Genomic DNA, 27,138 nt, shown 5'->3' with positions numbered 1-27,138 from the left:
GACAGACCCACGGACCGAGGCTCCGCGCCTGTCCGCAGCGAGCGGCCGGCATGGCGGCGCGGAGGAGCCCCCCGCAGGCGCAGCAGCCGGAACGGCCGGGCGCCCTTGCCGCAGGTGGGCCGCGGGCGGGGCGATGGGGCGGGGCGAGGCTGGGGGCCGCGGGAAGCCTGGGACGCGCTCTCCTCCGCCGGCGGTCGCTGCGGGTTTGGGGTACAGGGCCCGCGCTCCGAGTTGCGGGAGATCCCGGACACCTGGCCAGGGCGCAGACGGTGACGGGCTGCACCTCCACAGCCCCTGTAGGGTTTGGGCAGCCGGCTGGGACCGGGATCGCACCTGAATAAGAAACAGCGTCCTCGCGAGGCAGACCTCTTTGGGTCCAGGCAGCCAGTCATCTATCTAGGTGGGGAAGGCAGGTTCCTGGAAAGAGAAAGCCGTCTTGCGGGATGTGTGTGTCGGGGGTGGGGAGGAGATTGGGGAGGGGGTGGAGGGTCCCGGCAGCGGTTGCTGTCGGGCTCAGCTTCCGTGGAGCGGCGGTGTCCCCTGCTCGGTGTCCCCTCTGACAACTTGATTGTTGTCGGAGGGAAGTTGATGGGTTTCGCGCTTTGCTGGCAGAGGATGTGGGCCACACCATCGCACCAATCGAGACTCGCTTCACAATAGAAAACTGGCTTCTTAACAAAAAGCCACCAAGGACAAAGCAGCAGCACAGTATGGCACAGGTCGCGAACAAGTCGGATCTCTGAGGTCTGGGGCACACCATCTGTGTCCCGGCGTCTGCGCCGTCTGAATTGGCAGCTGGGTCCTCACCTTAGCAATGAAGAGTTTTTCCCTTGCCGTCCTTCAGCTGTGCCCTGGCGTCCCAGCTCCGAGAAGATGAGCATAATTGCTTCTCAACTTTGAGCCATTCCCTTTCTGTAACTCCCTGGTGACTTCCCCAGGGGCGTGAGCACACAGGTGAATTTTGGAAGCATGCCCGTTCACATACACAGTGTGGGCTCTAGGTACTGCAGTGTTTACGGGAAGTTGGCAGGCGCCAGATTTGCTTATTAATTGCTGCTCTTGGTTCCCAGCAGGAGCTTTTGAGTCACACAGCAAACAGTTGGGGGTTTTGCTGTTGGGTGTAGTGGAAACAGCGCCCTTCTGGGAGTCGGGACATGAGTTTTAGACATCATTTTGCCCAGGACTGCGTGCCCGGAAGACACAACCACTCTGGACTGCCCTGAGGCTGGTCCCTAAGGACCTCCCACTCTAGAATTCTCTAACTGACTTACCTCCCACTCTCAAAAGTTTGGAAAATGAACTCATTTTCCAACCTTTCTGCACCTTGGATTATTATGGAATTAGCCAAATATTTCCTGTGGGTGTATTCATTTGAACTTTTTCTTAGGTATTTTCTTCCCTTCTCCCTGCCTTATTTTGGCAGAAAAAGCAAAGTTGGAAATGGAGGTAGGGGCACAGCTGGAAAAAGCTGCTTTGGGAGGCAGAAAGGTATCCACTCTGGGCTTAACGTAATCACCAGGAATTTTTCCCTCCAATACACCAAGTTCAAGGTGTGCCCGCACTATGAACCCAGCGAGTATTCTTTTCTCTGTTCCAGCCTGTGGCGTCTGCAGCTGGTGTGTGGCAGTGGAAGAATGTGATTCAAGGATCAGGTTATGGAAAACTTTTCTCTCCCAAACATAACCTCCAGGGACTTAGGAGCATAGTTTCCCTTATTTGTTTGATGATGTTTTGAAGGGAAAGGTAGTTTGAAATCACTTACCAAAAGCTGGGATGCTACAGCTTTTTAACCTATCCTAATTCTTTTGGTAAGAGAGGGACCAAGATTTGCTTTTGAGATAATGGCAAATGATAACAAGGAATACTGGACAATAAAAAGAAAACAGGCAATAGCAGAAGAAAACCCACAGAATGGGCAGAGATGGACAGAGGTTTTGGGTAGCCATGTTTACTATTTCTGCTTCAGTGAGCTGTGGTTCTTCACCACTGACCATCCATTTGTTTAGCAGGAATGTGAGGGGAGACCTGAGACTCTAGTCTTCAGTGGTGTTCCCTGGAGCTGCAGGACTCTATGGTGGTCCCTAGGGGCTGGCCTGGCTGGGGGTGGGGGTGGGGGGCAGGAATGCCCAGTGTGGACTGGGGGACCCATCAGCCAGATCCCCCCACTCCAGCTATATATGAAACACTTCTGCTCTCCACCCTCCTGTTTTAGATACTGTTCTAAGTAAGATTTTGTTTGGAGAGAAGAGTCTAATGCTAAACAAAAGTTTAGAAATAATGGTAATGACTAATCTTTTTGAGTGCTGCTTGTGTAGTAGCTCATTTATTGCCTATAAAGTGCTTTGAACCGTGCATGGCCATGGTAGGTACTCATAGGTTAGCTGCTGTTATTGTTATTGCCTTTACATGAAGTAGTTATTATTTTTAATCCTCACTTTAGGAAACTGAGTTACATACAAACAGGTACAAGAACCCCCTTCCCACTTCTTACCTAGCCTTTCCTGCTACTTAAAAAGTGTATTCCTTAATATCATGGATTCTGTTATTCCAAAGCCATTCAAGGGTGACTGTCTCTATATATGAAGCAGATGTTTCTGACCTGCCATAAGCAGTCTGGCTGGTCCCCGTGGGGAATCACAGGTACCACACTAGGCAGGCAGGTGAGTTTACCTGGTGAGCACTTCTGTGTCAAAGGGAGAGGGCCAATCGGCACCCAAGTGGCTGGTTAACAGCAAGTGGAGTGATGAAGATTGTGGGGCACAAACATTCCCTCCTCAACACAGACTGTAAAGGGGTGCCTAGAATTGTCTGCTTATTCCAGAACCTTCTTTCAGTGCCCTCAAGGCCTTTGCTGGCAGGAGCTGAACAAGGGGTGGAGGGGGCGCTGGCTGGGGCCAAAGGGGAGAGGCGTGAGTAGCTGTGGTTCTTCGTGTGTCAGTTGTAATTTAAAGAGAAACATTTCCTTTTTTAAAAGATAGTTTGAGGGCTTAGGGAAAAACACTGCAATTAAAAACACACACAACAGAATGCCTAAAACCAAATGGCCCATAGCTGATATTTTTGCCAGCCTATTTGCTCCCACTTCAAAACATTTCTGATTTCAACATTTCTTTTAGATAAATTAAATACCAAATAAAATGTAACTTTTGGTACCACATGTTTTAGCTAAGTAGAAATTCTTAATTGGCACAATTATTAAATTGTAAATGACCTTTACCCGGTCCCTGGAATGCGTGGGTACTATCCTATGTGCCTGTAGCACTCAGTGTGTGCCCCGCTACAGTAACTGGGCATTTGAGCTCCCTTCATGGTGCTGGACCAGGAGACACTGCCTACAGATGGTCTTATGTAACCTTAACATGAGCCACACTGATGCTCGGAATGGTTACAGAATTTGCTCAAAGTTTCCAGCTAGTAAGTGAGAGGTAGCCAGGATTCAAATGCTGGCAATGTGATTCTGTCACAGCAGATTCTCCGCCTGCTTCTGTCGCCTGAAACGGTGCAGGCTTATGCCTTAGAGCACTCTAGTTTCCCAGAATACCTCATCACATTAAGCTGTTTCAAATTACAGTTGGGTTATCATCTTTATACCACTGTTGTTGCTCAAGGTAAGTCTCAGGAATAAGGTGGAAGAGAAGAGAGATTGTGAAAAAGTTATCATTATTAAGCTAAAACTTCTACAAGCACAGCTCCTTATACATGGCTATTTAAGTCTCTCTATAACTTTTGGAGGAGTTATTGGACTAGTGGATTTGGCCTTTCTCTCTTGTCTACTTGAATCCTCTGGTAAATCTTCAGTTGCTTAGCAAAATCCATTTTGAAAATTGAGGTTGTGTACACATTTATTAATTTGTAATTAATTTAATGGAAGAGCGCTTAGATATCACTTCACAGTAAATCAAATTTTTGTTTATGCATTCATTTTGCCAGTAATATTTTGTTTTAGTCATGCTCTGTTTTTCTACTTTCTCACTTAAGTGGAGCCAGAATAGACAGGTAGCATCATGTTTAAAATAAGAGGATGATAAAATGTTATATGTTCGTTTCTGGGAGGCTAAGGACTATTGTCCGTTAGTACTGGGATTCCCAGGTAATAAACCCAGAAACTGTAGCAGGTAAAATGCTATACTCAATAAATCCTGAATTCAGAATTTAATGAAGTCTTTCATTGTTAATTTAACCAGGTGATTATGGCTTTGAGTCTATATGGAACCGTTGGATGATAGATACATAATAACTTAAGTTAATTTATTAAGTCTTTTTCTGCTTTCCCTATTATTGGTTTTTAAATGAATATGGGGTTAGTCCTCTAGCGGGGCAAGTAATAAAGTAATTGAAAGTCAGTTTCTCAAGAGAGACCTCTCCCCATTCAGAAAGCAGTAGAATGTCATTCAATATCAAGGGTTGACTGTCAAGAAAAGAGACATGGACAGCCCTCTCTTGTTCCCATCACAGAGGACATGGGCTCCCTGCTCGATCTAGGTCTGGGATAGGCTCGGTGCATACAGAGCTGTTCCCATGTGGCAAAGGAACAGAGGTGGGCTGGGGAGCTGGCGGGGGAAGCTCATCAAGGTGCCTGCTTTGAACAGTTTGGGTCTCCTCCTCTAAGCCAGGATAGGGAGTATTCCCTGCAGTGTTTAATTAATCTCCCACATTCAAGAGAAGTGGACTAAATTCTTTCTTGTCTGATAAAGAGATACTCTTTCCCTAGGTCTTAGAATAACTAGGTCTGACACATCATGGGCATATTTGTTGACTCGTGACAAGAAAGCCTCAGCTTTCCTGTGACATCTCTGAAGTGACAGGAGAACTGAATGCTCCATCTTCCAAATCACCTGCTAGGACAGGTTGAAATGCCGTGGAGGAAGCAGAACGGCTGATAGGAAAGGGGAAGTGGAAGAGATGGCAAGCCAGTGCCTGCGTGGGCTGAATATAATTAGTCACCGTGTGGACACGAAAGTCTGGGTGGCACTGATGTCAGCGGACGAGATCAGCTCTTTGTCATTTTACTTGACATTTAAAAAATGAACTTGGAGTTCAGTTGGTAGCTCAAGGTTACTTTGGCTGCTCACCTTGAAACACAAATGTAGCCAACAGAATTATTAGTATAAATGTTGGATCTCTCAGTTTTGCACCTAAAGCGTGGAGCACTCAGGCATATTGATTCTTCCCTCTGAAATCTAAAGCAGAGAGAAGAATCACTTGAACTGGGAGAGAGTTTATTAGGGCAGCTTTACCCATGCTATATTCATGGTGCTGAGTTCTCAGTACTTAGCTGATAGCCATGACGGACCTGTGCAGCCAGTGCTTGCTGACCTATCCTGGACTGTCATTCTCTCATGCTTTCATAGTCCAGCGTTTCCCCCCATTTATGCCTCATTGATTGATTTATTCAATCAGTCTCTGTCTCCCTTGCTTTCTTGCTATTTTTTAGAAACGGGTCACCTCTACGGAAGCCCTTGTGGAAAAGGCTCTTCATCAAAACTATGGTTCAGGCCCTGGCTGGTGTGGCTCAGTCGGTTGGAACGTTGTCCTGTAGACCGAAAGGTTGTGGGTTCAATCCCAAATCAGGGCATATAGCCAGGTTACAAGTAAGTTGCCCAGTTGGGGTGCGTAGGAGAAGATGACCAATCCATGTTTCTCACATCAGTGTTTCTCTCTCTCCCTCTCTCTTCCTCTCTCTCTAAAAGCAATGAAAAAATGTCCTCGGATGGGGATTCAAAAAAGACGACAACAACTATGGTTTATGTCACTGGCAGAGTAGAGCTGCAGAACTAAGTGTGCACTTCTAAAGGCTGGAGTATTTGCTGGTATTTGTCAACGTCTCAAGTATCTACTGTGCATGCTTAGGGCATTTTTCCTGTGGCGCAAGTTTTGAGTAAAGTTTTAAGTTTAGTTGAACTTCAGTTGTTTCACAACTACTTAAATCCTGTGCCTTGTGCCCCAACAGGACTACCTACAATGCAACTCTGAAACACGTTAACATGAAGAGGCCTTTAGAGGGTGAAGAGAAATAGTGGTTAATGGCCTGGCCCCTTGCTGCTTGCCCATAGGGGAGGAAGCTGAGGTCCAGAGTTGCTCAGCTCTCTAGGATGAGACCCTGAGTTCCTGACTCCCTGGTGCCTGCTAATTCCCCTACCTTGAAACCATCCCATGAGGTGACCGCTTCGCATTCTCACTTCCTGTTTTATATTTACGTGAGTGTAATTAAGGGAAGAGAAGTCACACCGGTGGCTCGCTCTTTCTGACATACGTGTTAAGTCAGAAAGGACCACCAGGATCAAGGCTATTCATTAGGATTGAGTATGGTAGACCAACCAAGCAGTTTCAGGTAAGTGGATCAGTTTCTCCCAGGTCAAAGCTCGAGGTGGCTCCCCAGGGCTGCAGCGGGCTCCATGGTGCCGGGGCTCGGGCTGCTTCCACTTTGCCTCTGCCCTGCATGGCTTCCACGCCCACAGCTGCTCCCTCGTCCGAGGTGGCTGCTGGACTTCCATCACCACACTTACATTCCAGCTAGTCTCGGGGAGCAAGGGCAAGGAACATACCCCTCTCCACAGAGCCTTCCGAGAATGGCGCATAACACTTCTTGGTCAGAATTCACTAACTCGGCTATATCCAGCACCTACGGAGGATGGAATGCAGCTATGTATCCAGCCAAAGGTCAGGATTCTATTTCTGTGGAAGAAGAGAGAATGGATACTGGCAGGCAGTCTCTGTCATGGAGACATGGACTAGATCCCGATTTCGGGAATTCATTGTATTTATTCAACGAATACATATTAATGGTCTAGTGTGCCTAGGCACCAAGAAAGCAGAGAGAAAACAGACACAACTCCAGTCCTGACGACATTTACCTACGTGGGGAGGCAGGCACAAAGCAAACACAAACAGGCCTTGTATAAACTGTGACGGGAAAGGACACCACGTGCTGTGGGAGAGTATAAAAGGGATTTGGTCAAACCTGGGAGTTGGGTGTGGGTCAGAGAAGCTTTGCCCAAAGCTGTGACATTTGAGCTGAGAGGCAGAGAATGGGGGGTGGGAGAGGTGGCAGGAGTGAGGGACAGAAGAGCAGCCCGTCATCTGGAGGAAGTGGGAGAGGTGAGAGGACACTGGGGAGTCCAGGTCAGACCCGAGACCCTGGAGGCAGGGTGACCACGTGTCCTGGTGTGCCTGCGACTGAGGGTTGTCCTGGGAAATGGGACTTTCAGGGCTGAAACCAGGAGAGCCCCTGGCCAGCCAGGACAAGTTGGTCACCCTCGCTGGCAGTCACGTTAATAGTTGGGTTCCTTTATTGTTAACTTCAGCAAAGTTCCTTTGTAGATAAGCATGGCTCCCAGCCATAGAAAAACAACCATAGGCTGATAAAAGTAGCCCCTCACATGGACCAGGGGAGGTGCAAAGCATTGGCCATACTTACGTTTAGTTGGACAACATGATCAGTGAGACTTTCCTTTACCTGGCATGATTTCTCTTAACTGTAATTTTGGAAGTTAATTGGCATGCGATAATATAGTGGAGATAACAGGAACGGCGCAAGGCAGAGGAAGCCCGTGCCCTGGAGCGGTGTTTTTCAGCTCCAGAAATCCATTGGAATCACTCAGGAACTTAAAGGATGGGTGCCTGGGCCCCAGCCCGTTATGTTGGAAAATGCGCAGGGGAGCCAGGGAGGGGTGATTCTCTGCTCTGCAACAGCGCCGCTCAGACTCCGTGCACATGGGCATCGCTGGGGATTTGTGGGGATCTTGTAGATGCCGTCTCTCGTAGACACAGACTCCGCCTGAGGATCTGCACTTCTAAGTGCCCAGGCGATACGGATGTTTCAGGTGCAAAGACTTTGAGTACCACGTGCTCTCATGTATAATGAGGGTGTTTTGAAATCACTGGTTTCTCTCTAGGAGAGCAGACCTGAAGGATCACATAAAGGGAGATGGGTCTGTGAGAGGAAAGAGGTAGAGGTTTGGGGTGGAGGACGGGGAGGCTTCTGCCATGTGCTTCCGTCAGGACTGGGCACATGCCGACCTCTCATCTCTTTCGAAGGGAAGGTTCCTGGTTCCAGAAGAACCAGCTCCTGAGGCTTCTGGCCGGAAGGGTACATGGGCAGAGTGCCCGCACCCCTCACACCTGGTGCACGCGCCTCTCCAGCTCACTTCACTGGCTGCCAGGATTTGCGTTTTTCCTACAAGAAAAGCCACAAGGATGTTTTAAATAAGACATGACACATCCACTGAATGTAAAAATAAAACAAAAAATCACCACTGCTGCAGGTGGAAGATGATATTGGAGAAGGGAAGCCGATGGGAAGGATTAGTAACCATTAGCGACAGCACCCAAGTGGTTCTGATTAATGGAAAAATCACCACAGGGTGAAAGTGGAGAGTGGCTTGTCCCAGACTGTCCCTTTAGTTCTCTTCTGTCACATGTTCATAAATGATTTGTATTAGGATATAGAAGACAAACTTAATCTTAAACATCTAAGTGGGGAGAGAACATGCACCGCACATGCCATGGCAGGTTGGAGCAGTGAGCCTAATCCAGTGACGTGAAATTTAGGAGGAAGGTATATTAGCTCTTGGGTCCAAAAGGCACAGAACTTGCATCCAATACATTTATAACCCTTGCTTCCCTTGCCAGGTTCTGAATGAAATGAAAGATCGACGCAGGAGTCAGAGATTTTTAAATGTAAGCTCATCGCTCATGGATAAAATCCATATGTCTTAGTTGTGCGGCCAGATGGGCTTGCTAGCAGCCCTGGAGCTGAAATTACCCATAAAAGGCCAGGCCTCTCTCCCAGGGACAGGAGGCCCCAGGGCCCCTCTCTGCAGGCAGGCAGATCTGGAGAGGAGGGGCCCGAGCTGAGCAGATTCTCCTAAACCTCACCCTCAGGTGTCTTCCTGGGGAAGGAGTAAAGTGAGAGAGTGGGGGTGGGGTGGGGCAAAGGCCAGCGCCAGAGCTGCAGGAATGTGAGGATGCTGGGATGAAAGCGCCTGTCCCCTCTTCCCCTTCAGAAGCTGTAGTGACACTCCAGCAATAGGTCTAAAGGCTTTATTTTAAGTTGACGGCAGGCCAAATATGAGTTGATGGTGCATTTATTTCTCAACTATATAATACTAATACAATCACAGGCTGCACCAACTGGAGTGTATCATCTAGAATGAGGTTCGGCAACCCACGGTTCCTTGGCCATATCTGTCCCACTCAGTTTTGTCTTGTTTTGCTTTTAATTATATGGCCTGCAACCTAAGAATGGTTTTACATTTTTTCAATGGTTGGGAAGAAAAATCAAAAGAAGAATACCATTTCCTGACATGCGCAACTTACATGAAATTCAAATCTCAGTGTTCATAAAGTCCCCTTGGAGCAGAGCCCTGCTGTGTATTGTCTGATGGCTGCTTTCCCTCTGTCAGGGCAAGTCTGAGTAGTTGGGAAGAGACCAGATGCCTGGCAAAGCCTAAAATTATTACTGCCTGACCCTATGCAGAGAACGTGCTGATCCCTAACGAGAATGAACAAGTGATCATGATACTGATCATTCTTCCGGTTGGGCCACATTCAGAACATTGCATTCTGACTTGGGGGGTCTAATGTAAGTGTGGAATGGGGTTCAGAGAAGAGTGACTAGGACAGTGAAGAGACAGTGAAGAGTGACTGAGGTAATGCAAACCGTACCATGTGAGAACTGGTTGAGAGAATGTTTAATGTAGAAGGGGGAACACAGACACAGTGGAAGTGATAGCTGCCTTCTAAGTTCGCGCTTGTTATTTGTTTTGAATTCTTGGAAGAGAATCACTCAGCGAAGGCAGTTATGTATGTGGTTAGTTCAAAGGGCACGCCAACCTTGAGTGGGAACATGTGGGTTCAGGTTCAGACTTCGTGCTTTCTCTGGGCTTCAGTTTCTTCATCTCAAGGGTGTGTGTGACAGCTCATTAGATGACCAGGTGCACAGCGAATTAAGAGCCAGCTTTCACCTTAGAGGTGCTTTCAGGCCAGTAAGGGACCATCATGAATACACCTCTGTGCAGTGCAGACGGGGCACAGAGGGAGCGCCTGGGGAGGGAGTTGTTCTGCTGAGGGGCTGGTGAGAATCAGGCCTTGGAGGACAAGGGGAAATACAGTGCCTTCAGCCCGAAGTATTCTGTGATTCTGTGAAAGATATAAAGGTTGTTATGCAGAAGAGGAATCAGAAATGCCTTGTGACCCCAAGCAATAACGATTTAAACTGTGGTTACAGATCTGATCACAGAAGCCTCCCTCTTGCTTCTCAGCTAAACGTCAGCGGTGCTTGCAGCATCTAAAGGCCCTACTGACCTGAGCCTGGCCGGGCTCCCCTCACTGTCCTGGCCTCACAGACTCTTGTCTGTCCTCTGGGTCTCAGCTCTGGCCCTCACCTGACGCAGGTGTAAGTCAGCTTCCCATGTTACCCTTGCTGACAGAGCCACATCCCTTTCTTCTGGGCCATTGCTTCGACTGTGCTCCAGACACACCTGGAGCGTCCACCTGTGAATTGATGCCAGAACAGCCCAGTCTGTTGCCTCCACAGCTGTAGCATCAGCTCTTGACACAGTGCTTGGCCTGCAAGAGGAGCTTACTCTGTATTCATAGAATAATGATAGATTTTGATCGGGATAGAGAGAAACATTCCAGAAAAGGAAATGGACTCCCCCAAAAGGGAGTGAGTTCCCACGGGGCAAGGTATGTAACCACTGGCCCGTGACAAGATGGAGGGGAGACTGTAGCAGGGACTCGGGAGAGTTGACATCTGAACAGTGCCTTTGTGACTGTAAGCACCCTCTCGTGGCTTGTTGTGTTGCATTTGGTTCCACTCCATTTGCCATTTGGTTCCAACCCTCTGTCACCACCGCTGGCCTCTGCCGTTGGGGAGACCTTTGGAGATTGCTGAGGCTACGTAATTTGTCTGAGGTCCCGCAGCTAGAAAGTGGCAGAGTGAAGACAGAATCCGGGGCCTGTCTTGCCCATCCAGTTGTCTGTAGCCAGGGAGCCTGCCTGGCTGAACAAAGTGATCCTGGAGCTCTGGGGTTTCCCAGGGAGGAATTATAACTTGCTCTTCCCCTGAAGCTTATCCCACCTACAGCTTTTGTGTTTTAATAGTTGGGCGGGTTTTAAAACCTCTCCACGTGATTAGAAAAATAAACTTACACCTTTTAACACGATGGGTTGCATTTAACACTCCTAAAGACATGCCCAGTAAATGAAAAAACAACAACAACAACAGCTGAGCTATGATGTTATTAAATATACACATGCAAAATTCTCTCAGTGCTTGGCAAGGAGCAGTTTCCTGTTGTATTACCGACACATAGTTTCACAGGGTAAAACAAGCCCAGCCCTGTGGGGGTTGTGCTAAACACTTAAGCAGGTTGGACGACAGGCTGCAGTTGAATGTCTCATGGGTTGTGACTTTGAGATAAAAACCTTTCACTTGGTGGTTCTCTTCTTCAGTGATACTGATCTTGTAGTTGTTGGATATAGTACTTTGTTAAGTGGAAGACTTGTTTCTTTATTGAGCAGAACTGACACCTGAAATACAAAAACATAGAAAGTCTCTTGACTTTATTTCAAAGATTTATAAAGAGGATATTTTTTTCTAAATATTTCCCCCATAACTGACAAAAAAAAATTGACCTATGTTTTTTAAAGAACGAAGACCATTTAAAACCAGTCTTTCACACTGCTGTGCTGACCCTTTATATTATTATAATCATGATTTTTTTAATCCTCATCCAAGGATATTTTTTAAACTGATTTGAGAGAGAGAGGAAAAAAGAGAGAGAGGGAGAGAAACATCAGTCAGTTGCTTCCTGTATGTACCCCGAATGCGGATTGAACCCACAACCTAGTTATGTGCCCTGGCCAGGGATTGAACCCACATATTATGGTGCACTGGCGTATGAGGCAATGCTCTAACCAACTGAGCCACCCAGCTAGGGCTGTGATGACCCTTTAAAATTCTCTATTAGTCTTCCAGTGCTCCAAATTCTTTAGAAACCTTGATGACCTAACAGGATTTGTTTTGTGTGTCTGTCATTAAGTAGGCATGTCACTTTATTTATTTATTTATTTATTTATTTATTTATTTATTTATTTAGACTAATGGATGACATTTTGCTTTATTCTTGAGGCTCTGAGTTTCTCGCAGCACTAACCTCCGAGAGAGGTGACCCTCTGGGGAATGGAGGTCTGCTGGTCCCCTGGGCATCCTAGGGCCTTGTGTTATTCTGTGTGCTGGCCAGACGCTGGCACCAGGATGGGCAGACATTAGGGAGCACAGGTCGTGGCATTGTGGGCCTGGGACAGGCTGACCGTTGGTCTTCCCTGACGGGAGGGCATCATGCCACCAGACCATGAGCTCCCTGAAGGCAGGCCATGTGTCTTCCATGTCACCTCACTGCCAGCCCAGTGCCCAGCCCACATGGGAAGACGTATAAGTAGAGGGTGAGGGGAGAGGGAAGAGGGTCTTTCTTTCCAGGCACTTCTCTGCTCACTGTCCCACTTGGCCTCCGTTTACTCCTCTCTGCAGCACCTCACCCCCTTGATCGGAATCACCCAAAAGCCATATTCACTTTTTCAAAGGGAGTAGTGTTCCCCGACACAGCTCAGAAAAGTATGAGAAGTTTACCCAATGGCTCTGACGTGTTTGCGCCCTCCCTTCTGCACCCCACCCCCACCCTTCCACTGCTCCTGCCACAGGGAGGGGACGCGGCTGTCTGGGGACGCCACCTTCCGCAGCCCGTCTCTCTGTTTCCCAGTCCCCCTGTTTCTCTTGGCCACTCTTTCCTCTCCTGATAACCACAACATGGCATTGCAGCAGGTAGAAATACCTATTGTATTTATTACATTAAATTTAGTATTTTTTACCTTAAATTTTCTTAACAAGATGATTTTAATGTATAGATATATCTTCATTCACTTTGATGTCTCAAACATCGAAATTAAGTTGCCTTTTAGGTCAGGCCAGTTTCCCCCTCCATGGCCCACTGGGTAGCCCTGATCTGCCACCTCCACTTCAGAAGAAAGTCACCGGGCTAGACACAGGCGCCGGGGTAGCTGTGCAGAGAGAGAGAGCCCCATGCACTGCTCTGCTGCATAAGATTGGGAAAGGGAGTGGGGAAGACGGTGTGGGGAAGTGGAGGCAGAAAAGGACCTGGGACAGCCGTGGAGGCTTGGGAGGCCAACCAGACACTGATGAGGTCCATGGGAGCGAGCCCGGGGCTCCCAGGCTCCCGGTGGATCTGCTGTCTGCGTCCTCACCCAGCTTCCGGCCCTTCAGTGTCTTTTAGTTTTGTTTTCAGTTGGTTTTTTTTTTTTTCTTTTTGGTTTCCTGTTTGAATGTTTGAATTATTTAAGCTTTGGTACATTATAGAGAATGGAAAAAAAAAATCTAAGTAGAATTCTACCACAAAAAACAGTAGCTTTTTTTTTTTTTTTTTTTTTGGTAGTTCTAGTCTGCCATATATAGTTTGAGGGAATCACAGATCAGATTTTAGTTTCAGATAGACATGTTGTTGATTTCAGGAGGTTCTGGGGTGATTTTTCAAGGCTATCTTCAGTTAAGTATTACTTCTGGTAGTGTGGATTGAGGTCTCTGGGTATGTTTGAGAGCTGATGATTGGGGAAATTGATACCACCAAGTTAATCCACTTTCCAATATAGTAGAAATGCACGGTGCTTATATAGAACCTCATTGTAGCCACCACCCAAGTGGTCCAGTCCAAAAGTATTAAAAAAGAAATTTCAATGTTTGTCACTTGACGAAGATTAAATCTGTAATTCCTGGCGGTGCTTCTGTTTTCTGCATCTTCTTGCAACCCTCACTTTCTGGAGATTCTTCATGGCCAAAACCTCCAGCCACCCACCCGCTCTTTGCTTCTTGTCCTTGTTCTGGCTCCTCTTTTCATTATGTCAAGTGGTTGAATCCCTCGTGGTGGAACCTTCTCTTCCTTCCTGCTGGCCCAGTCAGCGTCCCACGAGACCAGTTCCCTGTTAGGCAGGGGGAGGGGGAGGCGGGCAGACAACTGCTGAATTCCTCGTGGCAGGCTGGCAGCTGGGGGACCCTGGTGAAGACTCTGACACGGAAAATTTGATTCACCCTCAACTGCACTTGGGGAAATGAGATTGGACTCACAGGATCATCAAAGTCGTGACCGTGGTAGTGTTTTGCTAGGCCCCTCATTTATGGTGTTCCCTGTTTGCTTTTTTAGAGTTGTCACACAGTTATTGGCACATGCAGGACATGTTTTTTCTAATTCTCTTTTCAAAGGCCTTATCTCACACCCGCTGTAGCGATGCTGATTTGAAGATTCCCTCAGCTACACAACTCGAAGGCGGGCGGCCTGGTGACGCGGCGCACAGCATCTGGCGTCCCGTCACCCCGCCTTTGAGTTCTGGCTCGGCCACGCGTCTCATCTCTGTCCCTCACAGTTTTCTCATTTAAAAAATAAGAGTGAGTAGCGTAATAGCGATAAAAATAATAACGACCACTTACTGAGTGCTTACAGTGTGCCAGATATAATGGCGTGCTCAGTGCTTCCCCCATTACATCCTTCACCGGTCACAACAGTTCTAAGAGGCAGATACCGCTAGGACCTCACTGTTTTTTACCGTCCCATCTCCAGGTTAAGAAACAGACGCCTAGGAGGTGACGGCCCTCACCCAGTGTATGTGCAGGACCAGGATGGGACCCACACCATGGGGCTCCAGAGCAAATGAGATAATCCCTGTGAAAGTCTTAGCGAACGGGCTGGCACATAGCAGAAGCTCAAACTGTAGCTGTTTTGATGATCGGTGAAGCCATACCTTTTCCTACTGAAACATCGTACAATACCTCCTCTCCTTTGACTCAGAAGCCCTCTCCTGATAACATCATCTGTGGGCACCTCATGATTGTCTGTGATTTGCTGTCAGTGTACCTGCCAGGAAGGGGCTCTTGCGTCAGATCCATGAGATCCAGAGTGTAGCCCTGTGGCCAGGCCAGAGCCGCAGGGAGTGAAGGGAGCAGCCTGCACACACGTGGCTTCCTGAGTTTGCCTCCAGATGCTCCTTGGTACCCACACCAGCCCCCACGATTTTGCTCCCTGGCTCCTCTTGGCTTGAGTCATTTGACCAAAAACTGTGGATACCTTAGGTAGGAGGCAGCCGGGAGTTCAGGCCTCTGTTCGAGCTTGCTGGGAAGAGGGTATTGAGCCTCAAGGGTTTTTTTGTTTTTGTTTTTGTTTTTGTTTTCCTGATATGCTGATACTATCAGCCCTTCTTGGGCTGTGGGCAGGGTTTCATTCTGAAGATAAAGGAAGTAGGCTAGGGAAGAGTGAGTGTGTATGTGCACACGCAGGAGCAGGGAGAGCCGTGGTCTGCAGTGGGCCTTCCTGGAGGCCCTGCGCAGCTGCAGAGCAGGCTGCATGCTCAGGAGAAGGCCCTAGTTTGGGGTCTCAGATCAAATGCCCTAGGGGCCGGATGGTGACTTGGAGGAATTCAGCGGGTTGGAGGGAGGCAGTGCTCCACCGAGGGTGGCAGCAAGGCTCTGAGGTAGAGACTGGGAGCCCTCCAAGTCCACATACAGATGAGCCCCACCCAGTGGGAAGCAGACATGCTCTGAAAGGCTCTTCACAAAGGAAGAAATGAGAGTGTGTTATTCAGAAATGCAGGCTGCCGTGAGAATCCATAACTGGTGTGGGGTTCAGGGAACTAGGCGCTTCAGTACCTGGGGAGGGACTGTTAATTGGCAGTGTTGTTTTGGAAGGCACTTTGTCAACATCTGTCAACACTGAAAATGTGCAAACCCTTTGGCCCAGAGGATCCTCTTCTTGAAATTATCCTAAGAGCTTCCATGAACCACAAGGACTGTTGGAGGAGAGTGTTTGTCTCAGCCATGTTTATAAGTGGAATATGGAAGCAAGCAATGTTTAGTAATTAGACAATGATTACGGAGGTGATGGTCTGTCTTTACACTGCAATATTATGCAGCCTTTAAAAAGAATAATATAGATCTATATGTAGTGATATGAAAAGATGTTCAACTTATAATTTGATACGACAAAGATATGAAGAGAAGAAACAAACTGTACTATCTTATGCGATATTGCATGTTTCTAGAAAATGTATATGACTAAAGTAGGAAAAATTATGTATCATAGACTATATTCTAGTTCTTCCATGAATTTAAGGACTTACTAAAAATATTTGCATATGCCAAACCTTTCAAAGTTGGGAAATCAGACAAAATTAAAAGAGTCTAAATTACAGGTGTAAAAGCAGTATAGCTCTACATTTTTAAACAATTTATAAAAAGTTTTACTAAACTTCTAGGTGGGAGTAGGTCTATAATGAATATCTAACCCTAAACAATAAACACCTGTATTTGAAAATGTCTTTTTAAGTAATAAAATAAAAAATATGCATTTTTATTTGCTGGTGACTTTTTTCACTTCTTTAACTCCTGGTAAATTCTTTATTGAGAGTGTAAGTGCACATCAAAGATGATCAAAAATACTAAAAGCATAGATTCCAAATCGATGAGGCTGTTACTATATTAGTCATTGGGATTTTGCTAAACCCTGTTCTTTGGAGGAAACCGATTCACAGTGAATCCCAGACGTCCTCTTCATTTGTGCTTTGGCATTTTTACATGCTTCTACAAGATATCATTAGGAATCTCCTGCACTTAGCAAAATATTTCAAGTGCCCAGTTTGAGCTCTTCAGGCCCCATCATTTTCCCTCCTGTCAAATCAGGCCTGAGAGCATGTACCGTAAATTAGCACATCTACCTCTGTCTCAAGACTCTTCTTTTAAGGGGCTGCTTGCTGGAAGTGATGTCTGTGTGCCTGCTGTTTGAGTTGCTGGTTCTGTGTGGTAAGGTGAATGCCGTATGTTATGGCCCAAATATGAAATGTTCAAGGGACTTATCTAAGAAAAAGAAGAAGATCAAAACTAGGAACATTAAAATCACAACAAACTCACAACTCTCAACAACTGAACCTAATACAAAAACAAGTGAAGCAAACAACTAAAACAGGAACAGAATCACAGAAATGGAGATCACATGGAGGGTTATCAGCAGGGAGGGGAATGGGGGGGGAAATGGGGGAAGAGGTACTGAGAATAAGAATCACAATTGGTAGGCACAAAATAGGCAGGGGGAGGTTAAGAATAGTATAGGAAATGGGGAAGCCAAAGAACTTACATGTATGACCCATGGATATGAACTAAGTGGGGGGATGCTGGAGAGAAGGGAGTACAGGGCAGAGGGGGATGGAGGGGAGAAAAAAAATGGGACAACTGTAATAGCATCATCAATAAAATATACTATAAAAAAAGAATATCAAAGTGGACAGAAGTGGATAGGGTGGCACCCTTCTTCAACAGATACTCAGCATAGGGCACGGCACACTGTGCTGGTTCTCAAATCATTTCATCCGCTCTTTCCCCAGTGAGGTCTGTACTTTATCTGTATTTCACAGTTGAGACAAGTCAGGGTAAGAGAAGGTAGGTGTCCCCAACAATCACACAGCTAGAAAAGTCGAAGAAGTGGGCTTTGAGTTCAGGTTTGAGGGATTGTGAAACCTACATTCTTTATAGTTACTCTTCCTCCTGAATTTTGGGGACAAAGACATTCTTATATATGACCCTGATTATAGGGGAACTAGGTATTTCTTTAATTTTCAGATTGCATTTTTGAATGCTTTAAAAATGTTTATGTAAGTCAGCCGTAGTCACTTTGCAGATAAAATTATCCAATGTACCTTCCCCCCGACCCCAAACAATGCAGACTTGTGTAATTGTGATGTGATTTTTTAAATTAAATTTTTGTAGGAAATGACCAAGTTCACTCCTGGACACTAGTCACCAGCCAAGCCTTAGATACTGCGTGGGGAATAGCAAAGGGTTCCGTGATGTTGGCAGTTTCATTGCTGCTGGCCACCCTCTGCTACTTCAGGAGGCTGAATTTACACTTAGGACACCGGCTAAAATGGTAGGTGGTTGCATCGTCTTCAGATTTCTAAAATATTCTTGCTATGAAGGTAGAATTTTAGTAGTATTGTTTCTTTTTTCTTTTAGGTGGAGTGGATATCTGCAAAGAAAATTCAAAAGTAAGTATTTTTACATGCATCTTTCCTTATTGTTAAAGTGTGGAGAGGGTTCAAGAAGGAAGAGGAAAGGGAAAATTAACTACCTTTTATCTTTGATTTGATTCAGGGAACCTCAGCGTAGAGGCGGAAGTTGACTTACTCAGCTATTGTGCAAGAGAGTGGAAAGGGGAGACGCCCCGTGCCAAGCTGATGAGGAAGGTTTGTCTGTTTGTAAACGTCATGGAAGATGGAGAATTTGTGTGTAAACGAATCTTCTGCTCTGCTTTATGATCCAAAGACTGATACTGAATGTGACAGAAGGGACAACCGTGGCTCTAATTTAAAAGTCAAACAGCTGCTGGACATTGGCTTTAGGCCTTTTACCCATAGCAAGTGCCTTTGAGGACCGGGGTAAATTCAGTCTGTGAGTTTCAAAAACTAGAAAGCTACTCTTTTCAGCTCTCTCCTGGCCAGGCCTATTAAACCTCTGCACATGTAAGGGAGACTTCTGTCCTTGAAGGGATTTGGCCCCTTGACAAAAATATTTTGAGAACTTTTAGAGTTTTCCATTGGTTCAGTCTTGGTAAATATTTCCAGCAGTGCTACCCAACCTTGTCACTGGCAAAAGGAAAAAAAAAAAAAGGTGGTATGTGTAAAATAGTCCTTGGCATAGTTTTAAAGTAAACAGTATTTTTCACTGTAATCAAGCTGTATCCGTGATCTCCCTGCAGTGACATTCCCTGGCCTTGGGCTCCAGGAACTTACTGTCTAGAAGAGCATGGGACCCTTGTCTCTCTACACACAAAATGACATGAAATGACATGTGGTCCAATTCATAGTTTATAATTGTTTTATTTCTGTTGTCTGCTTTATTTAGGAGTACGCTCCATTGACAATACATTGAAAGCACTTTCCTTCTTTCTTATCCAGTGGAATTAAAAAACAACTTTCAATTTTTGTGCTAATAGGCTTATGAGGAGCTGTTTTGGCGGCGTCATATTAAATGTGTCCGACAAGTAAAGAGAGATAACTACGATGCACTAAGATCCGTGTTATTTCAGATATTCAGCCAGGGCCTTTCTTTTCCATCCTGGATGAAGGAGAAAGACATTGTTAAGGTATGTGCTCACACTGGAAACACTTGTGAGTCTCCTTGGCGACAACAGGAGCACAGCCGCTCTGGGCTTTCTGTGGGCATCTTTGTGCGCAGGAGCCTGGAGACTGAAGGAACTCTGAGGGGACCACCGACCAGGCCCTCAGTCTGTCATGCCAGTTTGCCAACAGACCATCTCAGAAAGATAGTCCTACTCAGTTCTGTTTGTCTTAATGCCATCGTCTTTTCTTGAGAGGGGCATCTGTCCTTTACAAGTAAGGTCGTCTACTGAAATTCACTTTTTTACTCTAGCGTTATTTGAGATTTAACAAATACAGTGTGTAACCACTACCCCAAACGTTCCCTCGTTTCCCTTCACAGTCAGGCCTTCTCTCACGCCCATCTCCTGGCAACACTGGAGGCAACCAGTGTCTCCTGTCCCTGTAGTTTTGCCTTTCCTAGACTGTTATATGCCAAGTGTAGCCTTTTGAACCGAAGGCTTTCACTTAGCATAATGAATTTGCAGTTCATCCAGATGGTCGGTGAATATGCTGTTCATTCCTTTTTATTGTTGAGTGGTGCTCCTTGACATGAATGTGGCAGTTAATACTGTGAATGAAGCTGTTAGAAATATTCCCATATAGGATTTTATATGCACATAAGTTTTCATTCCTTTTTGGAGGGATTGCTGGGTCTTATGGTAGGTGTATGTGTATTTTATAAGAACCTGCCAAACCATTTTTCAGATGTCTCTACCCCACAAATGTGTCAGAATCCCAGTTGCTCCATTCTCACCAGCACTTTGTATCGTTGGGGTTTTTTGTTTATTTATTTTTGTTTTTGTCTTTGTTTCAGCCATTCTAATAGATGTGTGTTAGTATCATTGTGCTTTTAGTTTGCATTCTCCTGATGAGTTATGATGTTGAACATCTTCTTCTCTGCTTATTTGCCATATTTTCTTTTTGAAGAAGTGTCTGTTCAGATCTTTTGCCCATATTTTTATTGTTTTGTTTTCATTATTGATTGGGTATTGAGAATTCTTTATATATTTTTAATGCAAATACTTTATCATATATGTGACTTACAGATATTTTCTTCCAGTCCTTTCCTTGTTTTTCATTTTATTAACAGTGTAAGCCAATACATTGTTGGTGATGACCTGAATTTCTATTTTGAATGCAGTATGCCTAATCTAGGATGTACATTTAAGCTGGAGGAGCAAAGAAATATAAAATGTATGTTTATATATATGTAGCTACACATGTTCCATTTCCTTACCATTTTTAGTTTAGTGTTGTTTTTATTAGTTTTATTTTATCTTGCAAATGACTTGTCCAGGGTATGCAGTGTGCCAGCTTTGCTGCACATTGCTGGTGACAGAGGCTACACCCAGGGCCCTGAGTGGCACAAGCTGAATCGGGTGGGAAATGCACTGGATGCCTATGATGGATCAGATTCTCATGTGTCCGATAATCTTATTTAACCCCAGCCAGAGTCCTGTAAAGTTGTCCTTGATCTACAGTGGAGAATGAGGCTGAGCCGTTAAATAATCTGCTGGTTGAGTAGTTTCCCAGCTGGTGAGTGACGGTGCTGGGTTTGAACCCCTATGTGCATCATTCCAAAACCCACCTATTCCCAGATGGGCTGTGTTGGTCTAACATGGTCTGGTTGAAAATAAGTTCTAAAGGGCTATATCTAGGTAGTGTGGGAAGTGTTTTACCCCAAAAGATTATCTCTATAGACTTAATCTTATATTTATGTTTTCATCAGTTGTGAAATTGTGAATGAAGAATATGATCCAAATCATGGAATCCACAAGTCTGAAAGAAAATGACTATATGTTTTTCCTTAGCTGCAGTTATAGTCTTTTAGAATGAAGATTGCTAAATGAAATGAAGTGTATCTGACATATTCCCAATCGTGTGTAATGAATGTTGAGATACTAACCATCGTTGGCATCTTCTTTTTCAAGCTTCCTGAGAAACTGCTCTTTTCACAAGGTTGTAATTGGATCCAGCAATACAGTTTTGGTCCTGAGAAGTACACAGGTTCAAATGTGTTTGGAAAGTTGCGTAAATGTGTGGAATTGCTGAAAACACAGGTGAGTGTTTGGTGGCTGGGGTAAAAGGCTAGGAATGAAAGCGCCCTTGTCCCATATGTCGCCCCTTGTCTCTGATGTCAGGCACATCACTCGGTGTTCGTTAAGTAGGAAATGCAGGCTGAAGTGCTGCCTCGAGTTACTGAGATTCCTTCCCCTTGATCTTCATTCTCCTTCCAGTGGTGGATGAGAGCACTGTTGTTCTACATGATACAATAGTTAGGCCCTTTGTGGGCTAAGAGGCCCGTTGCAGGCTGGCCTGGAAATCTTAACAATCACTTACCTTTGTTTCCTCAGAGAAATGAGGTACAAGTTCCAGACAAGGCACTCAGAAATGCCCTCCTGGAATGTGCCCTATTAATAACTTGGCAACAGCAAAGATGTTATAATTTGACTCAGAGCAGTTTTTCCTGTCTTCTAATAAAAACAGATTTTTGGATTGTTGGAATGAATCCTCTTTGGGAATCACCATAACCTTTCTGGGCCTTAGTTTTCTTATCTGTAAAACTGAACTATACATGGTATCTACCCTGTAGGGTTCTTGTGAGGATTCAGTGAGCTAACACACGCAGAGTGTGCCTTACACTGTGCCCGGCGTGCGGCGGCTGTTAAAGGCTGGCAGGCACTGCTGGCCGCCGGAGCAGCCTGTGGGCAGCCCAGCCAGCTGAAGCAGTGTTAGGAAACTGACTCACTTAGTGTTTTACCTAGCGGGTGGGTGTTTTGTGAAAAAATATTTTACCAAAACTAGTTTGATATTGTAAAAGCAATATATGCTTATGGTTAAAAATATCCACATCAAAATATATAAAATGAAAAGTGAAAGTTCCATTTTCCTCTGTTAATCTTTGTTTTATTTTATAAGTATTGTATGTACTTCAAGAGTTATGCAGTGCTGTATGTGTTATCCTTACCCTTCGAAATTTCACTGTTATGTCTGTGTCTTTAGTGGACTGAGTTCAGTGGGATTAAAGATTATCACAAGAGAGGATGTATGTGCAACATCCTTTTCTCTAATGCCATCCTGGAATACAAACTGTATGAAGCTTTAAAGTTCATCATGCTATATCAAGTCACTGAAGTTTATGAACAAATGAAGATGAAAAAGGTCATTCCCAGTCTTTTCAGACTCCTGTTTTCCCGGGAAACATCACCTGATCCTTTGAGCTTCATGATGAATCACCTAAATTCTGTAGGCGACACATGTGGACTAGAGCAGGTACATGGGGCAGAAGAATCGTGTGTGTTTGATCAAGGATGATATTGGCAGTACTTGAACATGTAGGTGTTTGGTGTTTGCTTTCAGCAGTGATAAGACCAGCGGCACAGAGTGGCGGGTTGGTATTATTGCCCCTGAAATGCAGAAAAGAAGGGTAACAGCCTCATTGCTCTGAGCTGGTTGACGTGTGGCTGAAGGACACCCGTGCTCGGTCATCTTTCTGACTTGCACGCTGCTTCTCAGTTGATAATAGGCTCCCACAACAAAGGTTAACCAGGAGAAATCCCAGTTGGAAAATGAGATAAAGTTGGGGAAAGCATTCTGTTACTTACTGCAGATAAATAGATGTTAATTTTTTTAAACCCAGAAAATGCTTTTATGTCCCCGTGGAAAAGGGTTATTGTTTTGTTTCGCTTTCCTAGGAGGTGCACAAAATCATCTGAACTTTTTACGCAAACTGATTTAAAATGATATAAAACTGGTCAGAAGTGTACTTTTTAAAATTAAAAAAGTTTTTTTATCCTCACCTGAGGGTATGGTCGTTGCTTTTAGAGAGAGGGGAAGGGAAGGAGAGAGAGGGAGAGAAACACTGATTGTGCTGGATGGGGGACTGAACCCACAACCTAGGCATGTGTCCTGACCAGAAATCAAACCTGTGACCTTTCGGTTACGGGACGACACTCCCACCAACTGAGCCACACCAGCCAGAGCGGAAAACAACGTAATTTTTATTACAAGCATTCCTTTATTTTTTGTATTAGTTTTTTTTTCCAAATAGCTTTCCCTGTGATTTCTTCATGCTAGTCTAGAGAGGTGTTCCTCTGCTTGTCCCGTCTTCCACATAATGGACATTTGTTCCTAATCCATGCCCACTCAGTAGTTCATGTGTGGGTCTGTAAATAAGTGCATTATTTCACAAGCTGCCGAAGAACAGGCTCCCGCACTGGTGAGAGGGCAGGAATTTGGAAATGTGTATTGTGATCTCTCTTTCATCTCTTTCCCAGATTGATATGTTTATACTTGGATATGCACTTGAAGTCAAGATAAAAGTGTTCAGACTGTTCAAGTTTAACTCCAGGGACTTTGAAGTCTGCTACCCAGAGGAGCCACTCAGGGAGTGGCCTGAGATCTCCCTGCTGACTGAGAATGACCGCCACTACCACATTCCCGTCTTTTAAGTCTGGCGTGGACCGGATACCCGCCAGTGACAGTAGTCACGCTGGCAAGTAAAGTGTTCTAGGAAAACCAAAGCTGGTGTCGCAGCCACTGAAGGAATTAGGACCTTCTCCAGAATTACAGGTACACTGGATGCAGCAGTGCACACATGGCTTTTTCTTTGTTTTTCAATGATTCCCTCCAAAGCAGCTGCACTAATATATTTGTGGGTTCATGGTTTGACCTTGTTCATAAGAGCTACAGTCACTTCACATATGGGGGCTTTTAAGAGAATGAGAACATTTAATTTGGACAAAAACAACAACAGGAAAAAATGGAGAAGAAAACGAGTAGGAAAAAGACTAACCTAGAAAGAATGAATTTGTGTCTAACTTTTACAATCTTTTTTAAGAATCTTGCCTTTAGTTGATTTTGGATCCTCATAAACATAGCCTTATTTTATAAGCATTACCTTTCCAGGAATCTTTATGGTATCTTGATTTTCTAGAACCATTTGATTATAAAATTATAAAATGATGGAGGGTGGTGTATACATACACACATACCTATATGTATACATGTATAGTTTTATATATACACATATGAACACATACACACAAATAATCACTACTTTGTAATGTACAATTTGTTTTATATCTCTTTATATTTTTTGTTATTGTTGCATCTGGCCAGCTTAATACATTTTATATAGATAAAAAAGATAAATTCTGTAGATTAAGGTAAATGAATGAAAATATTAACTTGCGGTATATTAACATGTGTATTTAATATGTCATGGGTAGAATCATGCCTGCCTCCCCCTTTCCCAGAAATATCTTACATCTTAATCCCCAGAATCTGTGAATATGTTGGGTTAAACGGCAAAGGAGAATCAAGTTGCAGGTAGAATTAAGGTACTAATCTACTGACCTTGTTTTAGGGAGAGTATACTGAGTGTTCCAGGTGAATCCAATATAATCACAAGGGTCCTTAAAAGCACAAGGGGGAATTGGAAGAGTGGCATAGTCAGAGGGAAATGAGAAATCCAGAAGGACGGTAGAGAGATGCAACATGTTGGTACTGCAGATGAAGGAAGGAACCACGAGCCAAGGAATGCAGGCGTGGCCTCTGGAAGCGGGAAAAGGCAAGGGAATGGATTCTCACCTGGAGCCTCCGGGAAGGAACACGGCCCTGCCAACACCATGAGTTTAGCCCAGTGAGACCTGCATCACACCTCTGACCTCGAGGGCTGTAAGATAATAAATATGTGTTAAGTCACTAAGTTTGTGGTAATGTGTTACAGCAACGATTGACAATAACTCAGGTGAACTAATTTTTGGTTATCTTTATTTTGTAAATACTTTTCTAGTTTATTTTGGTAATCTTTATTTTGGAGGTACTTTGTTAAATCTGTTGTGAATTTCAATAAATGCAAACTAACTTTTAAGTTACAAACCCCTCTTAAGAACTGGCTTCCTTAATGTGTTTGAGGCTGACGTTTTCTCACTTTTTTTCAAATAGTTTCTACTATAAATAAAAAAGAGGTATGTTTCCCTGGCCAGTGTAGCTCAATGAATTAAGTGCCAGCCTGTGATCCAAGAGGTTGTTGGTTCCGTTCCTGGTCAAGCCTCATGCCTGAATAGTTGGTCGGGAGAGGCAGTCTATCAATGTTTCTCTTGCACATTGATGTTTCTCTCTTTCTCCCTCTCTTCTCTTTCTAAAAAATAAATAAAATCACTTAAAAAAGGTATGTTAAATGCTGGTGTATGAAAATAATATTCAGACTTTTTAATGAGGGTAATCACCTGTATGTACTACGAAAGGCAGGTGTCCAGCCATGCATTGTATTACACCTTCTGTCATTTTGTTTTCTGGTTGGAGAGTAATGAGCTTAAACCAAGGGGTTTTGCATTACTTTGAACACCGCACAAACAAACAGGAGTTCTTAATTGATCTCTGCTGACCTGTTCTGCTTGGTAGTGTCTATGGTTTTGCACAACCCCGTCATTTAATCGACACTGTTGGCAGTTGTCCCCTTGACGCGTTACTAGGACCTGGAAAAATGAACTCTACCCTTTGTGTTCACAAGCAGACATGATGAGAGCCCGCAGCAGGCTGTGAATGATGATCCTAGAATTGCTGCTCTGGACTTACGGCTCCAGTGCAGCTATCCAGGTACCTACCTGGCATTTGTATATTTCCATTCACCTTGCATCTCCTTACCCAATGTAATTATTTCCACGTCAATCCAGGATTGTAGTATAATCCAGATGTCCAATATAAGGGAAGTTTAGGTGACCACATGGGTCAGGCAAATCAGGTTTTACTTCATCTCCAAGGTAAAAAAATAGCCACAGGTAGCTTCTGGCTTCATCCTAGGAACACTATCCCCATGGATGGAAGTATTTGTTACTGTTATGTATCAGATGATTTTTTCATATTTTAGTGAGATCAGAGAAAGACCAATTTAATTTTGTCTAAGCTGGTTGGTCTTGGGGAGGAAACTATTTAACTTCTGAGTACTCTGAAACTGGGCATTCCATCTTAAAGGAGATAAATCTTTTTAGGTTGATAACTAACCTGATATGTGAAAACCTGTACAAATTTGAATAAAGGGTGACTAATTTAGTCATCTTAGTTTTAAATAGCAAGTTGCTAAAGCTGTGTGATCTTTTTATAAGAATGTGTTTCACACTGCTTAAGACTTGTTGCTGTGTAAAATTTTAAAATAAACTATATAGCTTTATGGATCTGAACTTTTAACAGTTTATTGGGGTTGCCTGTCATGAGTTGACTATTGCTGCATTACCTAAGTATTGACTATATTTAGGTATACTTTTCTCTCTAGCTATTGTTTTCTTCAAATTCTATTTTCATCACAATGTTTTTATGGTCAGACACAAAATTAAGTGGGCCCAAACTGCACAGTCCCTTCTATGTTATCTGTTCAAAATAGTCAGGTCTTCCCTAAATTCACTTTAGCTTTAATCCTGCCATACTCCTGGAGGCCAAGAAAATAAAGGTGTGTGGATTACGTTGATGCTTAATATCAACATGGTTTATAAATAATGGAAAAACCACTCACTCACATATTCAACAGCCCCTAGACTGAAGTGCCCCATAGCACAGCCTAAATTATGCCATACATCTTCCTGTGAAGATTGTAGGGTGTGTGTGAGGAAATGAGAGCTTCATGACGAATGTGGCTCCAGCCAACACAGATGATTGGACTACACGTAGGATGTAAAATAACATTCTTGGTTTTAAGAAAATGAGTCTCTGTGTATAATTGATCTCTTGGTCCTTATACTCAATTTCATCAGATCTTAGATTGCTTTTTAAGTCATGTTAATGCCACCAGTGTATCTTATTTTTAATAATAATTTGGAAAGTTTAGTCAAGAGAATTTTCTAAAATTAAAAAAAATGTTTGCTTTAAGTATTTTCAGCTTAGTCTAGATGGGTTGTAAAAGACATTTCTGTACAAGTAGTTTATTTA

At 44.4% G+C, this 27,138-nt stretch overlaps 1 protein-coding gene across 1 annotated transcript; it reads left to right on the top strand.

Moving 5' to 3' along the window:
- OTULINL (OTU deubiquitinase with linear linkage specificity like) lies at positions 1–26,993 on the top strand. The gene is made up of 8 exons (XM_054578321.1): positions 1–114; positions 17,822–17,981; positions 18,068–18,099; positions 18,206–18,297; positions 19,047–19,196; positions 21,144–21,272; positions 22,216–22,485; positions 23,490–26,993. Exons 1-8 carry the CDS (start codon positions 51–53, stop codon positions 23,661–23,663), a joined length of 1,071 nt encoding a protein of 356 aa, XP_054434296.1. The 5' UTR covers positions 1–50; the 3' UTR covers positions 23,664–26,993.
- Positions 26,994–27,138: the final 145 nt, after the last annotated feature.

The sequence above is a fragment of the Pteronotus mesoamericanus genome, unplaced genomic scaffold, assembly GCF_021234165.1.
Source record: "Pteronotus mesoamericanus isolate MK-2021 breed Mesoamerican mustached bat unplaced genomic scaffold, CSHL_Meso_final contig_50, whole genome shotgun sequence".
Lineage (NCBI taxonomy): Eukaryota > Metazoa > Chordata > Mammalia > Chiroptera > Mormoopidae > Pteronotus > Pteronotus mesoamericanus.
The sequence above is the reverse complement of the archived record's forward strand: the minus strand, read 5'-3'. Positions and strand labels throughout refer to the sequence as shown.

What these genes read in the sequence shown, in the direction of transcription:
- OTULINL (XM_054578321.1), top strand. Translation starts at nt 51, where the DNA reads ATGGCGGCGCGGAGGAGCCCCCCGCAGGCGCAGCAGCCGGAACGGCCG. An exon ending in GCCGGGCGCCCTTGCCGCAG is followed by an intron (nt 115 to 17,821) that starts GTGGGCCGCGGG and finishes AAATTTTTGTAG; the next exon opens with GAAATGACCAAGTTCACTCC. An exon ending in TTAGGACACCGGCTAAAATG is followed by an intron (nt 17,982 to 18,067) that starts GTAGGTGGTTGC and finishes TTTTTCTTTTAG; the next exon opens with GTGGAGTGGATATCTGCAAA.